This window comes from Zootoca vivipara, chromosome 12 (assembly GCF_963506605.1).
Source record: "Zootoca vivipara chromosome 12, rZooViv1.1, whole genome shotgun sequence".
NCBI lineage: Eukaryota > Metazoa > Chordata > Lepidosauria > Squamata > Lacertidae > Zootoca > Zootoca vivipara.
Window position 1 is genome coordinate 40163424 of NC_083287.1, and position 18320 is coordinate 40181743.

The 18320-nt window shown below is 43.2% G+C and overlaps 1 protein-coding gene across 6 annotated transcripts in view; it reads left to right on the plus strand.

Moving 5' to 3' along the window:
- SVIL (supervillin) overlaps positions 1-18320 on the plus strand; it is a 153924-nt gene that overhangs the window by 36079 nt on the left and 99525 nt on the right. For 3 of the 6 annotated variants that reach the window (XM_060280865.1, XM_060280867.1, XM_060280866.1), the window contains exon 2: positions 4751-4836. Coding sequence is in view for 1 of the 6 variants with exons in the window: in XM_035130344.2 (XP_034986235.2) it covers positions 10665-10686 (22 nt within the window). In the remaining 5 variants the exon portion in view is untranslated. The other 3 variants (XM_060280868.1, XM_060280869.1, XM_035130344.2) reach the window with 2 other exon arrangements.

An 18320-nucleotide genomic window follows, 5' to 3' on the forward strand; every position in this document is an offset into this window, starting at 1 on the left:
CCTCACTGCGAGAAGCGAAATTACAGGGAACCAGGCAGAGGGCCTTCTCGGTAGTGGCGCCCACCCTGTGAAACGCCCTCCCACCAGATGTCAAAGAAAGAACTATCAGACTTTTAGAAGACATCTGAAGGCAGCCCTCTTTAATTTTGGATGAATCGTTGTATTTTAATCTCCTGTTGGAAGCCGCCCAGAGTGGCTGGGGAAACCAGATGGGCGGGGTATAAATAATAAATTATTGTTATTATTATTACAGAACTGTGGCTTTCTAATGGACAGGCCTCTGTATTGCATTAAAATTTTAAAGGGCAGAAAAGAACTGCATGCCATGATAACACCCTATATTTCGTCGCGTTAGCAGCTGCAGCGGCATGATCCTGAAAACTGCAGGAAGATAAAAATTCAAAACTCCCGTGATTTTCTGAGTTAAAGGGACTGCAAATAGTTTTTTTTTTAAAAAAATTTTTTCCCTGGAAACAATTAGCATGGAAATGAGAGCTGAACATCTGCTAGATTTCACCAGACTTTCAAGAGTGGCTTTTAAGTCATGTGAAAGTCATGTGAAAGATCACACAAAATGTGAAAATTAATAGGTAAGGAATAAAGTGGTGTCTAAATGCAGCCTCAGTCTCCTTGCCCCTCTTCTTGTTTTCACAAGCTTTTTGCTAGCTCCCTGGTAAGCTTGATTCTTTCTTAGTACACTAGAGGTCAGTGTGTGATGATGGGAACTCCTGTAAAGATAGTGTAGCGTTTCGGTGCAGATTTCCCACTTGAAGCAAATCTCAAACAGCAGTCATGTAAGTAGTCCTGTTCTGCAGCAGATACTCACTATTCTTTCCCCCCCTTTATGTCCCTCAATATATCTCCCAGCAAATGATCTTAAAACATCCTGCTGTTGAATCCTCTACTTACTGGGAATGTGGGCAGGCCTGTTCTACTACTAGCTGCTCCGCATGAGAAGCATAGTAAATTCTTCAGCATGTTTGCCAAACTTCCATGTTACATGACCCAATACATGAATATGCACAGTGCTATTTACAGGAGTCATCCTCTGTGTTTGTGCTCTATAACCCTGGGTAATTTGGAAAGGGTTGCACATTCATATCGCTATTATTAGCACGGACCCCAAATAATTCTCCCAGCATCATACTGCTAACCTTTTAAGACCACAGCCTTCACCCCTGAGCTATGAGGACAGCAGCGTCGTGCATTCTTTGTTCAGGTATTCGTAAGGTGCTATTGGAGAGCACTTGGTTCTTTTCTTGGGAGTGGGTTTTTATACTGGAAAAAAAATTCATTGCCACAGGATGCTGGATGGCCGCTACCTGAGATAGATTTAAAAGGGGATTGGACATGTTAATGGAGGATAGTATATCAGTAGCTGTTAAACATGATAGCTCTTTGGATCTTCCATGTTCAAAATCAGTATAGGCTGAAAACTTGTTGCTGAGTGGGGCAGCAATGGTGGAGGGCTATTGTCTTTAAATCATGCTTGTGGGCTTCTTGGAGACAACTGGCTGGCCATTCTGGGATGCAGGGCTAGCTGAAAAGACACTTTGCTGCCTGAGGACAAAATGGTCCCCCCTCTTCTATGTACATAACATGACCTGTCGGGCTGATGACTCTGACTTGAACACTGACAGCATCAGGCTAGCCTAGGCGAATGGCTCCCAGCCTCCCAGCACCTGCTACTTGAGGTGTCTGCTTTTGTCCAATGGTAGGGCTGGCCTCAAAGTTGAACTAGGTGGACATTTGATACAGCAGGGCTCCCTTTAATGAATCATGACAGGGAAAGGAAGTCAAACTTAGAAAAGAAAAGAAAAGAAAAGAAAAGAAAAGGAAGCATTATGTGAAGTAATTGATACTGGTGGATATTCTATGAAGAACTAACTGGTTTTATATTTGGCTTGTTTAAAACTTTTGCATACCACCCTCCATCCAAAATTACTGGCCAGGGCAGTGAAAAACATAACACTAAAATATACAACAAAGCCACAGCATTAAGAAGAATTTGAGGCTGCATCTAAAAACAGGTAGCAGACTAAGGCATTGCGCAAATGTTAGTAATGGCATTATGAACATTGTTTGTTTATACTAAGCAGATACCCATGTTGGTCTATAATAGAAAATGTGGAAATCTGCAGTTGGGCAACTTTATTAGAACCAACAGAAGTGTGGCAAGTCTTTGAGTTCTCCAGAACTCTTCATTAGGCAAGAGAAGAACACACAGTGAGGCAATGGCACATCTAGGCCAGCATCTTCTTTCTCACAGTGGCTGACCAGATATCAGTGGGAAGCCTGCAAGTGAGACATGAGCACAACAGCAGCTCCCCTCTCCTGCGGTTCCCATCATCTGGTATTTAGAGTCATAATGCCTCTGACTGTAGAAACAGAACACAGTCATTGTGGCTAGTTGCCATCAATGTTAACACAAAGCCAGGGTTGTTGTTGTTTTTAATGTACGAATGTTGGATTTGATGCTATAACCATGAGGTCTGCTCACAGAGATGGAGAATGCATGCAGAATAAGTGCTTCAGTAATTCTGGCTTGGTTTGCATGTAATGCTAAGCCAAACTTTAGCATGCAAGTTCTCAGAAAGGAGATGGTGGTTGCTTTGCTTCTCCCCCATTCCCGCTTCTGCCATGCTGCTATGAGCTAATGTGTGGCTTGGGTTAGCATAGATGTTGGGAACCTTTGGCCCTCCCTATGTTGCTGAACTACGACTCCCTTCTGCTCCAGCAAGCATGGTCAATGGACAGGGATTTTGGGAGTTGTAGTTCAAAAACATATGGAGGGCCAAAAGCTTCTGCACGATTAGTCTAGCATGTTATCTTAGTTTGTCTGACTCTAGACAAACCACAAACTGTAAATTAAGAACGAAGCTTAGTTGAAGCTTAATACCAGTTGTTTGGAAGGCAGAAAGTCAGGCCTTGCAAGTTGCTTTTGGAGGATCTTTGTGACTGTACAGAATTTTCACTGGAGTACGAATAAACCACAGAAATGTTGGATCGTCTCACTCTCCACTCATTCCCCAGTAGCCAATAGTCCCCCTCAGTATTTTCTTGCCTAATTTCCACTTTGATGATGTAAGCTGGCAACAGCTGTTAACACATTGGTCATATGCAGAAAAGGGAAGCAGGGTTATTCTGGCAGCTCTGCTGAGAAACCAGCTGCCTTTGTTGTTCAACAGTTGCCTTTCCATCAGTAGCTATCCCATCAGGCTACCTGAACTGTTTCCATCCCAGTTGTCCATTAAAAGATGTGCAACTTCACGAACTGGTTACAGAGTTTGCTTTTTTCCTCCTCCCCTTTTCCTTTTGTGTCATGTCTTTTTGGTTGCAATCCGGAGGGCAGGGACTGCCTTAATTAATAATAATAATAATAATAATAATAATAATAATAATAATTTGTAAGCCTTTTTTTGGCTGAAAAGTAAACTGCTTTGAATAAATGGATTTTTATCTGTCCCCTTTTGTATAATGACAGCAGATTTCCTGCTATATACTGTAATGGGTTGGGCCAGGGCCTCCCCCCACTCCCACCCTGCTGACCTATGGGGAAACCCATCCAGGTGCTGGAGTGAAGAGAGGAGTCAGTTGTAGGAAGAGGTGCTAGCTTCCTTCACAGCATGCACAATCATTTGGACCTCGATCAGGACAGTCACTCATATTTAATTGTGTCCACCTCTCTCCCGATCAAAAGCCCCAAACATTGTAGCATCTTCTACTGGGAAGAAAGGAATGGGCTCTATTGGTTCTCCCATGGTTTTGCCTGCACATTGTACTAGAAGGGGGTGAGGATTAATCGCTACCCAGGGAACAAGTGCCTCTGTAGCGACCCCTCCCCTCCCCTCCCCTCCGCTGTGGCTGTGGGCCTGCTGATCACCGTCACCTCTTGTGGGACAACTCTGCCCCATGGAACATGCCCTAAAATGCCCCAAAGGCTGGCTGGCTGGCAGAAATGATCGAGGGATGAGGGAGGCAGCCAGACCTAAGTGTGGGCCTCATCCGTGGGGTGTTTTTTTTGGGGGGGGGAGTCTGGATAAGAGAGTCATTTGGAACTCCTTAAAGGTATGAAAGCAAGTCAGGCGTAAGTGTTTGTTTAATTCTGCACATGAAGCTATAGTGGAAAAAATGTATCATAATACATTCAGTGTGGTTAATGTTTATTACAACCTGAGCAAATAATATTACTTAATATCTTGTATCAACACTACACTTGTAAGCACAAGAATACAAGTCACAAACGGGTCCCCTCCATATGTGATACTCTTATGTAAACAGAAATAGCAAAACTGAACATTCTCCTCAAAGCCTATTGTTTGATATCATGGTAGGAAGGACATATGGTGAATTGGTGATAAACCTGTTCATTGATATACAATGGTGGAGTGTTTAGTTGTTTAGGAGTCGACTCTCTACTATCCTGTTTAATGAAATTAACTTTTATGAGCCTTCTTGGAAGCAAAGACCTCATTCAAAACCCTGTAATCCAAATCTCGTCCTGTTCAGCTGAAATCTGTGCAGACACAGAATATATATATATATATAATCAGTTTTGAAAATGAATTCTCGCTAGATGCAACTGTTGCAGCAAGGGTGTGGAACCTCTATCCTGCAGGCCTGTAAGGTCATTTCTCTAAAACCATGTCCACCTGTCTATCAACTGACATCACTGGCAGGGGGGTCGTTCAATCTTGTTGGGTGCTGCTTCGCATTTAAATAATGCCTGTTTTGTGTTGTTTTTATGTAGATAAAAGTGCCTTCAGATTGAAGTTCTCTGTTGAGCATTGGGATTCAGAAGGCTGTCTAGCTGTGAAATCATGGACAGCCATTAAGGTAAGCATTTTTTTTTACCAGTGCTGTATTCCTTTTGAAAACAACAATGAAAACTAAAACCTAGATGTTATACCAGGCACCCCCAAACTGTGGCCCTCCAGATGTTTTGGCCTACAACTCCCATGATCCCTAGTTAACAGGACCAGTGGTCAGGGATGATGGGAATTGTAGTCCAAAACATCTGGAGGGCTGAAGTTTGGGGGTGCCTGTGTTATACATCTATATCTATATATCTATATCTATATCTAATCTATATCTATATCTATATCTGAAAAACCAACGAGCTTTGTTCCACAATGGCACCCTTGAGCAGAGATCGACTACTAAAGAAAGTTTCCAGCCACATGTGCTCTGATGCTCAGACATTGAAACATTTGAGGGTAGGAAATGGGCATGTCTATATGCACTTTATGCTTCACATCTTTGTTCCAAAGGCTCTGGATCTATGCCATTTTCTCTCCACAGCACAACCACTAGGAGAGGGGGCAAAATGCAGCAGCCAGACTATTGCCTGTTACAAATTTTACGGTTCATATAACACTAGACCAAGTTTAAGTTGACTTTTGATGGGATTTAAATTCTGGGCTCTTTTAAAATTAATTATTTCATTTTATTTTTATTTGGTGTGTTTCTTCATTGGTTCTTTTACCTGTATTATTGTTTTTTAATGAATATATATTAGCTTGGGGGTCCTTGTAGGCAGTATTTACTATTAAAAATTACAAATTACTACCATAAACCCTAACCCCCAACACCCCACATTCTTATTAGCACAGTTAACAGTAGTTGTAGTAATACCAATGTAGGGAGTGGGGTTCCTGGTCCTCAGAAGAGGCATGTGCATATCGGGGTGATAAGCTACCTTTTTTAATGTCCCTGGAGCTCCTTTTACTTTTTGCTGCCTCTGGAGTATAGCCTGATGTACCTTGATCAGCAGCGGAGTCTGTGATGACCACTCAGCCTTTGCAAAGGCACGCAGCCCAGCCCAGACCTGAGAGAGTGCAAGAGCGCCACACAATACTATAATCTAGGGAAGGATTAATTATTGCCCTGCTTTGTGTAGTGTTGGTTCTGTGATTATGCAAAGCGTGGTGTGAGCTGAAATTATGCAAGCTTCCTCTCTCTCTCTCTAATGTCAAAAGAGATCCTAATTCAACTGTCTGAATTTGGCTAGCAGACCACTTAAGTTGTCAGCTACATGTTAGTATCCCTGTCAGGAGCTTTTCGGGGGGCTTTACACAAAATAATCAGTCACTTCTGTGTAGCAGCAAAAAGAAAGCAATTGTTTCCCATTCATCCATTGTTGGGGATGGGACAGGGGTGGGTGGGTGGAAAGGAAACCCATTGGCATTTTAAACACATAATGTTTCCCTCTCGTATTTTTACCTGGGGTTTCAGGCTCTCTGAAGCATTATAAATTCCTGTTAGAGTAATGCTGAACAGGATTCCAGAATGCTTCAGAGAGCCCGAGGAATTATTGCTGTTTAGCTTAAGAGCAGCTCAGAGAAGCAACAGAAAGGAGCCAACTCCCATAATTTCATACCAGCTGTGGGCATCCTTTTTTATAAGCAAGGCAAAAAGTGGTTGGAGTCTTTGCCTTGATGGGACCAATGTTTGTATTCCCAAGTATGGATGGAAAGGAGAAATCTTCTACATCAAGCAGGTCAGCTGGAGAACAAGATTTCCTCAACAGGCGGAGTGGCTGGCAAGAAGACCCCAAGCTGAGCAGCCACTGAGCTATATCACTGTGCCAGTTTTACCAATCCCCAGCATATATTGCTGGTGGGTTGCATTCAGCTTCACGGGTCACAAGTTCCAGAGTCCTTTTTTATGGGAACTCTTAGGAAAGTCCCCCCCCCCCAACTTGGGCAACCAGGGATCTAACACAGAAGCAGCTAGGTATTGCACATTGTGGTAAAATGTAAAAGAGGAGCTCTGCTATTCTCTCCCACCCCACACAGAATCCATGTTCATTCAGCATTTGCTGGCCTAAGCACCTGGCCTCAAAAGCGTAAAGCAGTATGTTGCATCTTTTATTTATCGACATATTTATAGCCCACGTTTTCATAAAAAAATACAACAAAGCAATATATAGCATGTGAAATTACAAAATTATAGTTTTGTAAACTAGGGTGCCGGAATTAGACAAACTTCAGTTTGATAGCTCAGTTGGTAGAGCATGAGACTCTTAATCTCAGGGTCGTGGGTTCAAGCCCTATGTTGGGCAAAAGATTCCTGCATTGCTGGCTTCGACTAGATGACCCTCATAATGCCTTCCGACTCCACCGTTCTATGATTTTATAGTGTATATATTTTGTTCCAGGACAAAGCAAATCAGAGACCTTGTCAGGACTTGGGAACTGTGCTATTTCGTCTTTTAAACTAGAGCACAACTGAACAAATCCATGACAAATGCCTTGTAATTTAGTAATACTACTTAACTTTCTGGCTTCTATAAATTCATCTCTTGATAGCCCGGCTCCTATCTTTACTTCCCTCATGTTGTCTCCTGTATCATTGAATTCTAAATGGTAATCACTATGGGGTAGGGATTTGTTTTGAGGGATTTGTTTTGGTTATGTTACTCAGTGAAGCTCCACATGCATACATAGATACATACATAATTTTTTTTATTTAGAAAAGATCATCGCCTTATGCAGGAGAGCTGGTGAGGAGGACATCCTACTCACTATGACAGGTGGAACCAATACTCTTCTGCCTTCCCTTTGTGACTTCTGGCAAAGAAGGACTTGGCTCCCTGTGCAAGTAATCATAGCAAATGTGTTGAGCAGTAGCTCTCCCGCTTCCACTCTATTTAGAATGATGTGCAGTTGGTCTTGTCACCAGGACAGATAAAGGCAGTGCTTTGTTTCCCCCCTCTACAGAACTTCCAAAAATAGGCATGAACTGCTAACTATTTGAGCTAATAAGATACACTCTACTTTGAATTAGAAATCTGAGTTGCATGTGAGCTGTTGCAAACCATCTCACCCCTTTTCATTTCACTTATTATGAATGGAGAATCTTAGCATGTTATAAGGAGTTCCCCCCCCCCTACCTTCATTATCCAGTTGGAATGCTAGTGTTGAGATTCAAGTTTCCCATGCTCCATATAAAAGTTTCCTAATGAAGAAGCTGTGGGGTGCTTCCTAATCATTTGATATCACATGAGGGAGAATTGACTGGAGCTTTTAAAAATACTTTTATTCCCTCCATAGAAATAGCCTCAGGTGTGACCATAACTACAGTTACTGGTTTATCTCTGCTGGAGATCTGGTACAATGTAGTGGTCAAGAGACTGAGCTATAATTCAGGAAGACCACACTTCATATCTCATCTGCCATAAACTTTGGCAAGCCACAGTATCTCAGCCTCAAAACCTATCCACAATTCAGGTCCAATAATACTGAATACAATGCCTTACAACAAAACTTTCCAAACTGTGTGTCATGATACATTAGTATGTCATGCAAACACTCCCTGTGCTCCTCCCAGGGTTGGAAATGGGTTAGTTGCTGGTAAAACTGAATTACTGTGTTGCGAAATGATGCATGTCTAAAAAGTGTGTCACCAACGTGAAAAGTTTGGAAAGCTCTACCTTGCAGAGTGATTTGTAAGAAACACATGAATAATATATGTGTAGTAGCATCTTTTAGTTACCTTGCTTGTTTCACTCCCCAGTGGGTGGGTCATTCCTCTTTGTGAATGAGGATCAGAATGCTTTAAAAGCACAGGTAAAATTCAGATCTCCATGGCACCGGAGAAGAGGTAATGTGAAACAGTCTTACCCAGGAATAGGAAACCTGCAAATTCTCTGGACATTGTAGGACTCCTCCTTTAATCATTACTAACCATTAGCTATGTCGGGTGTGGTTCATGGAAGGTGGAATTCAGTGACATCTGGAGGGCCACAGGTCCCCCTTCACCCCCTGCTCACACCTACAAATTCTTCTGGGACCTTGTGTATAGACTCTGGCTGCCTGCACAGTTCCCTTTTCTTTTTTTCTTACTCATATGTTTATCCCATCCATCCTACAAGGAACTCAAGCCAATGGACATGGATAGGGTTGTTAAGCAGAAAACTTCCTTAGTTTTCTCTGCTTAACAACCACACCAAGTATGTTAGGCTGAGAGGGAGAGTGGCTGGACCAAGTTCATTCACACACTTCATAGATGAGCAGGAATTTTAACCTGGGTCTTCCTGGCTGTAGCCTGGCACCATGCATGCTATTTATATCAGTAGCCTCAAGAAGTAAGCCTCTTGGCAGTGTATAACATTGGTATTATATTAATAATAGAGACAGACACTGAGGGAGCAGCGGCGCAGCATATGACCATGCTGCCCAGGGCGTGTGCACTCCCGAGGGGGGCGGCGCACTGAGGGTGCCCTCCCAGGCACGGGATAGCCTCTTGGGTGCACAGAGCGACACGCGCGCCCTGCAGCCGGGGGTGGAGTGAGCTGCCAATCACGGACATTCGGTACACCACCCACCCATGACCCCCAAGCCTCCCCCAGCTGTCAAAAGGGAGGGGGAGGGGGGAATGCCACCAGCAAAGTGGCACAGCTCCACCTTTTCCCCAACAGCTCCTGGTAGGTTTGGGAGTCGTGGGCGGCCAGCACACTGAATGTCACCACCCCCTCAGGGATGACACCCGGGGTGGTCCGCCCCCACCACACCCCCTTTCTCTGCCATTGCAGGTGTGGAAGCACCAGAGTGGTTTATTGGTTAGAGTACTGGACTTGAATCTGGGAGACCAGGGTTGAAATCTCCACTCAGCCGTGAAGCCCACTGAGTGACTTGGGACCACTAACTATCTCTCAGCCTAACCTGCCTCACAGGGTTATTGTGAGCATAAAATGGAGAGACGTGTGTATAAAGAAAAAGGTGGTATATAAATGTAACTAATACAGTGGTACCTCGGGTTACAAACGCTTCAGGTTACAAACACTTCAGGTTACAGACTCTGCTAACTTGGAAGTAGTACCTTGGGTCAAGAACGTTACCTCAGTATGAGAACAGAAATCGTGTGGTGGCAGTGCGGCGGCAATGGGAGACCCCATTAGCTAAAGTGGTACCTCAGGTTAAGAACGGTTTCAGGTTAAGAACGGACCTCTGGAACGAATTAAGTACGTAACCAGAGGTACGACTGTAATACAAATATAAAGCAAGAAACAAACAAATGTAAACGATTCGTAATGGTCAGCAAACCACACAGCTTCATGTGTTCCAAGGCTGAGTTCTAGCATTGAAAACTGATCTGGATCTGAGCCCAAACTCAAATTTAGATCTTGTGAGTGCCCTTAGGTGCCATTTTAAAGCCCTTCCTGTGTGCTGGTCCTAATATTAAACCACAGGTTGTATAAACAGACGGCGGCAGTCCTCTGTGCATACTAAGGAGTATCTACATGAATTTTATTTCCTCTCTGTAGTGAGGAGGAGCTCAGTTACTCAGGCACTTTGTGTTAAGGAAATGATTTGGCCTACTGGGAAGAAACAGGCTTTAAAGATAGCCTAGCTGCCAGCGATGAAAGGTTGAACTTTAACTTCTACTGGAGCAGAGTCACAAACTAGGGAAGCCAAAAATGTCCCTCTGGGTCATTTCAAGCTCTCAGGGAAACTTGAATATGCTAAGTAGAATTGTTTGTGAATGAGCCAATAGAGATGGTTAGGCAGGCAGGGTACAGGCAATGTCTTTTTCCCACAAGTGGGAGGAGGGGTGGGTGAGCCCAGAAGATATAAGCTCAAAACAAAGCCAGGCTGTGTCCCTGAATTGTTCACATACACTGGATAAGTGAGGCTTGGTCCAGAGAAAGAGAAGTTGGAGCCATGATTCTAACAATGGAACCTGGTAAGTGTTTTTTATTTCCTAGAGGGGAAAGAATAAAATACTAGGTGCCTGTTTTAAATTACTCTATTGTTTAAAGGAATATAGTCCCTTCCTTGTTTTTGTGTTCTTATTTGATGTGTACCTTGTGCGGTGTGAACTTTTCAATGGGCTCTAATTCCCTCTGGAGCAGAGAGCACACTATGGGCAAAATAAGTTATTTTATATGAGCTCCTTGAATGGGTTCAGGGACGCTCACGATACATTTGTCATGATGGTGCCAGAAGCTGGAGGCGTGATAAACACTGGAGTTGTTAGGATATGGGAAGGGGGCAGTCTTTCATTTAATGGCAAGCCATTACAAGGAGAGCTGTCTGCCCTTAGTATTGAGAAGTATCAAGTATTAAGGGAGGAGCCCTGTGCCAATGAGCAAACCTTCAGTATGTGAAGTACAGCCTTCTGGGATTTTGTTTTGTTTTGTTTTACAGTGTCGTTTGCTGTCTACTTTTACCATAAGGGAAAAGAAACAAAATCTCTTTTGTGCTTTGTAAATGTCTCACATTCAGGAGCAAGAGAAAAGGAGGGAATTTATACCCTGGAATTGGGTTGGCTGAAGCATTGCAGATAGGTTGCAGAACGTTAGTAATACAAGCTGTGCATAAGTCCATGTGTGGTGCTGGTACAGGCTGTTTTGTTAAAATGGATATGTTGCATTCATCTAACAAGTGACGCCTGCACTCTGCCTCTGGACAAATGGATTTTGTTGTGTGTGATTGTATCAGTAGTGACTGTTTTTTTTTTAAATTGGTGCCTTCAGCCTAAGCACACTGCTCAGTTCAAATGTGCATATTCATTATTCATTTTATTATCTATTAAATTTTTGTACCGCCCTTCATCTGAGCATCGCAGGGCAATTAACAATATATTTTGTTTTCCATGCACTTGTAGCACAAATCTATGCATTTCTACTCAGAAGTAATTTGCACTATGTTCAATGGATGTCGCTCCCAGCTAAATGTGCATAGAATTGCAACCTGAGCCTATAATCCAAACTAAGTATGCTAACTAGGAGGTAAGACCCATTCAGCTCCACGAGACTTGGTTTTGAGTAGACATGCTTATTTTACTCCCTGCCCACAAGGAACCCTGGGAACTATAGGTTTTTTGGGGGGAGGGGCAGTGTTCTTTGGTACAATTCTCAGCAGCCTCCTCAACTTGTCATTCTTCAGAGAAGTGATTGCTATTAAATAGGCATAAAATGTTTATTTATTTTGTACGTTTGTACCGTACCTTTCTTCCTAAGGAGATCAAGGTGTGGTGTACATAGTTCTCCCCCTTCCCATTTTATCCTCACAGCAACCCTGTGAGGTAGGTATTTGCACATAGTGGAGATATGTCTTACATCAGCAGTGGTGAACCTCTGGCCCATGGGCTTTATTGGGCCTGCCAGTGCTCCCCATTTGGGCTCACAAGGCCAGTTAGACAAGAGGACATAGGTTGGCTGTCAGCTTTACATTGTGTGGTGTCAGGTGCAGGACATGGACTTGGTAAAACATCAGATTCCAAAGGAATGAACTGAACTGAGAGTAGACTTAGAGTACACTTCTGGTTCTCCCTTTGTAGCCACAATTAGAACCGGACACTTTGGTACCTTTTTCTATTGCCCACAAAGGGTTGGCCAGCCCATCCACCCCTTTCAATAACAACTGTGCTTTCAATTCACCCCTTTCAATAACAACTGTGCTTTCCTAACAACTGTGCTTTCAGAAACAATGCAGTTATAAGGGCATCCCAGCACACTAAGCATATGTGCCAAATGCAAGAGGGCAGCTCTAGCATTTGTATAATCTTTTACACGCCCCTGCCATTTAGATTTGTTTCCTGCTTGGCAGGGGGTTGGACTGGATGGCTCTTGTGGTCTCTTCCAACTCTATGATTCTATGATAGAATTTGAAGGTGCCCATTAGATGTAAATAAGTCTCCTGTACTGTGAAAACACAGGCTTAATTATAAGTGGAACTTCATCACTCGAAGCTGTGCGCTGCTTTTTCTAAGCAATATTTTAGAAACAAGATTTTCATCCATTCCTAGAATGTAGGATTCAATGTATACAGATAACAGATGACGGCTGCCTTTTTTTTAAAAAAAAAGTGAATTGTTGCTACTGCTCTCTTGCCGTTCATTCATTGGTTTCAGTCCAAGAGCATGCTTGTTGCTGTTTAGCTTGTAGAGTTCATGTGACCTCCTACCCAAAGGGATCATTGTATTTGGCCCATGTCATTAAAGCTGTTAAGTCAAATGGAGGAAGCAGAAACCAGATGGTGGGGGGGGGTGCAGTGTCAGAAAATGCATACTTAGATATTGCTCTCTGTGGCCTTCTGTTGTAGAGAGAGAGCAGAGATGAAGCCTCTTGATAACATTGCCAGATGATGTATCTGGACCATACAAGAATTCACCCTATTGTCGTTTGATGTCTGTGACGAAGACATTCATTGTAACTGTCTAATATCGTAAGATTGTAAGGGGATACAATCTTGAAGCTCGGAAGAGCTCCAGGCTTCCCTGCCCCATTATATTCCCCACTGAAGGTAATACAGAGCTTCACTCTTCTATGCCCTCAGCTAATTCCCAGCCCAAAAACCAGTGGGCAAATGTCCCTGTGCCTGTTGATCTTTCCCTAGACACCTATAGTAGGGTTAGCATCCCTAGACATGGCTGCTCCTAAGCTGCTTTAGAATAGGGGTGGGCAACCTGTGGCTCTGCACATCTTGCCGGGACTTCAACTCCTGCCATCCGGATGCTGTTGGGATCCAACTCTCATAATCCGTAGTAAGCAGATCCAGTGGTGAGGATACTGAGAATTGTAGTCCAACAACTTCTGAAAGGCCCCAAATTTCTCAACCTGGATTTAGAACTTTAATTGGCTTTATAGATATGTATTGGTATGCTAAAAATATTTTAAATAAATAAATTTGCTGTATACCACCCTATGACTCTGTGGTGTGAAAGGTGGTATAGAACTAGCTAACCTGGAAGATAACCTTTGTTGACTGGCATCCACCAGCCCAGGATCTTTTTTATCTCAATAGACTCTTGCATGCAGGAACTGATCTTTATCTATCTGGGAGTCCTAAACAAGGACTGTACAGTGAATCCCAGTTCCATGCATAATGGAATTTAGTCACTTTCTGGGGTGACTAAAGATACCAGAGCTTTATTTTTCCAAGGGTATATGTGAAAGAACTTAGAAACTTGAGAAACATCCTGTGTGGTTCTAATACATTTATGAATAGTTACCCAACACTGAAGGAAGTAAGAACTTCCTGCCCAGAGAGCTTTACGTGTGATAAAATCCCATGGAGTTTTGGGTTCCACTGATCACATGAAAAGCTTTAATGCTAGTATCTTCCTTATTTTTGTATAGTTTGTTATATTCTTTGCAGCACAGGATTCTTGTTTAGACTGCCCCCCCCCTAAAAATCCAAGTTTATTGTTGTTCATTGTTCTGTTCCTCACCTTCCAATAACATCCACATAGTAATTAAGAAAGCCTAGTGACTTTTTAAAAATAAAAACACCTCATCTGTAACTTTTAGAAGAGATCTCTTATACTTTCCTAATGCTGTTTATTTTTAAAGTGTGGCAAGTACAGCCTGTATTGTGACTCAGGCAATGGCACTGGACAATTTGCTTGGTAAAACAATGCATACAGTACCTCTTTTTTCTTTGCTTGGAAGTATCTTATTTCCTTTCATCCCGTCCTTCCCAGGCTTTTCTTTTCTGAATGACTTGATTTCTTTCTTTCTTTCCCCTTTTGCATATTTTCTTGGAGGGGTTTGGGGGGGCAGGTGCTGAAAACTGGAAATGAAAGCTAGGACTGAAACTTTCTGACAGTGGGGAAGGACTTGGAAGTAGCTGCAGGCCAGGCCTGTTGTAACAGCTGATATGATCCTTCTGCATTTCAAGAGCTATTTATGGTCCATTAGCTGGTATCAAAGCTCCACTGTTCAGCCCATAAAAGGTTGGTCCTGTGTGAAGTTACCACACTGCATTTGGCTTAGTCCTCTTAAGTTTGAGAGCCTGTGGTTGTCTGTGCAAGAATCCCAATGATGGGTGGAAATGCTGAACTGGGGGATTGCTCTGTTGAAGATTTCAGGTGTCTGAGGACATTTAAAGAGAGGTTTTTGCCAATAACATTTTCATCCAGCCTTTCATTCCTTGGAATATAGCTTTTGCACATGTTCTCTGCTTGGTGTACATACGCCACTGGAAAGCCCTGTTCTAAATTCATCTGGCTCTGAATCATCTTGGCCACAGTTGTGACTGTGAAGCCTGCATGCTACTGACTTGTGTGATGTGTCACTCTGTTTTCTTAGTACCTGAATGTATGTTGTTTCGGAGAGAAATTGTAGCTCAGCCGAGGAGCCACTTCTGAAATGAAGCCTAGTTTTTACTGTTGGATAAAAGACGTTTTAGTAGACTTTTTTTTTCTTTTGTGAATTTTCTTTCTGCAAGGGTTTTTGTTTTGTTTTTTAATACCCAGGCTAGGATTTAAAATATAACAAACCCAAACGCACAGGACTTTGAAGTAAGTAACTTCTCTCTTCCTTAAATGCTTGACGCCAAAAGTTTTCGAAGCCAGTTGTTTGCAAATGTTTGACTGCTTTGTCAGGTTGAATTGTGACTGGGGATTTCTTTCCTCCAGAGCCTGTGCATGTCAGTCATTCGAGGCATTTTGCATCTCTCTTTTCTTCCTTTTGCCTATGGGGTGATTTAATTCTCACAATGGATGGAAAGTTTGACACTCAATGCCTTCTTTGCGTGAAGTGTGTGACAATTAAAAAGAATGTGTTGACCTTTAATACCTCGTGTGTTGCAGCAGATTACAAACACCATAGATAACACAATCTGAACAATGGAAATTTTATATGCTCTTTATTGAAAAGTATGAAATACTTTGTTAAAACTGAAATATGTTCCTCGCTAACCCACTGCCAGCTAGTTTAATGCTAGGCCACTTCTCAGGCTCTGACTGTGCTGAACACTCCCTCCCGCCCCCCCTCTCTTTCTCTCTTTCTCTCTCTCTCTCTGTGTGCATTGTTCTTGAATTGACAACTGGGTTGCACTAGCACAAAATCAGTAATCATATTTTGGGAAAGAGGAGGAAGTGGGGAAGATGAGTAATAACTTTGGAAAGCAAGTCCTATTAATTTTTTAATGGAATAATACCCCAAATATAATGTAGCTTGCTAGCCAAATACAAATATTTTTAGAGGGTTGGGCTAGATGATTATATGGTTTCCCAACCATTATTCTGGGACGCTGGTGGCGCTGTGGTCTAAACCACTGAGCCTAGGGCTTGCCAATCAGAAGCTCAGCGGTTTGAATCCCCACGATGGGGTGAGTTCCCGTTTTTCAGTCCCTGCTCCTGCCCACCTAGTAGTTCGAAAGCACGTCAAAGTGCAAGTAGATAAATAGGTACCGCTCCGGCAGGAAGGTAAACGATGTTTCCGTGCACTGCTCTGGTTCGCCAGAAGCGGCTTAGTCATGCTGGCCACATGACCTGGAAGCTGTCTGCGGATAAATGCCGGCTCCCTCGGCCTATAGAGCGAGATGAGCGCTGCAACCCCAGAGTCGTCCACGTACCCCACCCATCTGGCTGGGTTTCCCATAAGTGCCCCTTTTGGCTGGTGTGTGTGTTTGTGTGTGTATTCACTTCTCAGGAGTGGACAGCCTTTGGCCCTCCAAATGTTGCTAGAGCTGATAAGAGTTGAGCGTCCTGGCCATTGGCCAGTCTTACTGGGCCTGATGGGATCTCAACAACTTCTGGAGGGCCATATCTCACCCATCCTTGACTTAAATGCTGTATTTCTTGGCATATGCTAAGAACAAACTGTGACCCAGGAAGTCCTCAGTTCAAATGTTACCTCAGCTACAAGGTCACCAGATTGCCTTAGGCAACCATCTCCTCTTCAGTGGGGCTCTTGCCACTTTAAAATTTAAAATAAAATTACCTATGTGGGAAATGAAAGCAGTCACCCACACAGCTGCTTCTCCTTTTTTAATTTAAAAGCCTGCGCCTGTCTATATACTTGTAAGTTAGAAAAGAGCATTCTTGAGCAGAAACTCTATTGAAAAGGTGGGAAAACTGAGGAAGAGATGACAAATAATCTTGGTGGGTTTATTGTAGAGATCCTGTGTTCCAGTCCCATACTTACCGGTAATTTGCAAGAGGAGAAACTTCACAAAAATCCAGACACCTTTGAGAACACCTGCGCCCTCTTCTTTAGCCCCATGGTTTTCAGGTAGACCAGTGCCAGGCAAGCATAGTCAACTGAGTGTCTTCCCAGGTGTTGTTGGACTTCACCTCCTATCAACCCCAGCCAGCATGGCCAGAGATCAGGGATGATGGGAGATGCAGCGTAATTACACTTGGAAGGCATCAAGTTTCCTACTCCTGATTTTATCTCCTAGTGTTTAAATATGTGCCCTCATTTTGTCTTGGTCTGAAAGCTAAAGTGCTGCTGCTTAGCTGATCTATTTTTTACTTAATTGAAACATTTATATCCCTGCGCCGCCACCCACCCCAACAAAGGCTCAGTAAAATGGCTAAAAGTCATAATGCAAATGCAAATGCAATCACTATAAAAGAAGTAACACATATAAAACCTCAGTCTGTAAACTAACCACTTACCAAAAAAGAAAACCAACAGTGGGCAAAATGCTGGCAGAGAAGAGACAGCACAAACATTTCTCTGAGAGTGGAGTTCAGGGTCTTGGTTCCATTCTTGAAAGGATCCTTGTCCTGGGTAACCTCACCATTAGATTTCAACTGGTGAAAGGTCCCAGATAAGAGCCCGAAGACCCTGAATGCAGCAATGGGGAGCATGTGGCTTTCCAGATGATACTGGACTCCCGTTAGCCCCCACCAGCATGGCCTAAAGGTCAGGGGTGATGGGAATTGTAGGCTAACAACAGAGCTGGGAGGCACCATTTGGCTGCATGTGATTTAAACCCCTTTATCTGTGCATCTCCTCAAATATAATACAGCACTCTTATTCAAGATATAGGTGCCGATAGGCCAAATGCTATAGGTTAGTGTTGTGCTCCCAGGACTTAAAGGTGTAGGTGGCCCTTTTAGGTAGTGGAGAGCAGTTATGAAATCTTTGCTCCTGCGAAAGAGTTCTTCAAAGAGAAATAGGAAGTGGCAGTTATTTAATATGCCTTCATAAAACATGGAAAAATAAAAGCAATTTGTCAAGCACGAGCCCCCCACCCCACCCGCAATAAGCCACCCCAGCACTGTCTTGTGTTCATGTGGATCGGAGTAATACCAGAAGGGGCTCTACTGTGAGGAATGACTACTTAGAGCAGGCATCCCCAAACTGCGGCCCTCCAGATGTTTTGGCCTACAACTCCCATGATCCCTAGCTAACAGGACCAGTGGTCAGGGATGATGGGAATTGTAGTCCAAAACATCTGGAGGGCCGAAGTTTGGGGATGCCTGCGTTAGAGAATGTGTTCTGTAAATTGTATCCTAAATTGGGATGGGGGGGCTACCTATATGGTGCCTTCTCAATGTTGCTGGAGTCCAACTCCCATCAGATCCAGCCCACTTCCGGAGTGCATTTCATTGGCTCCCCCTGCCTTAAACAGGAT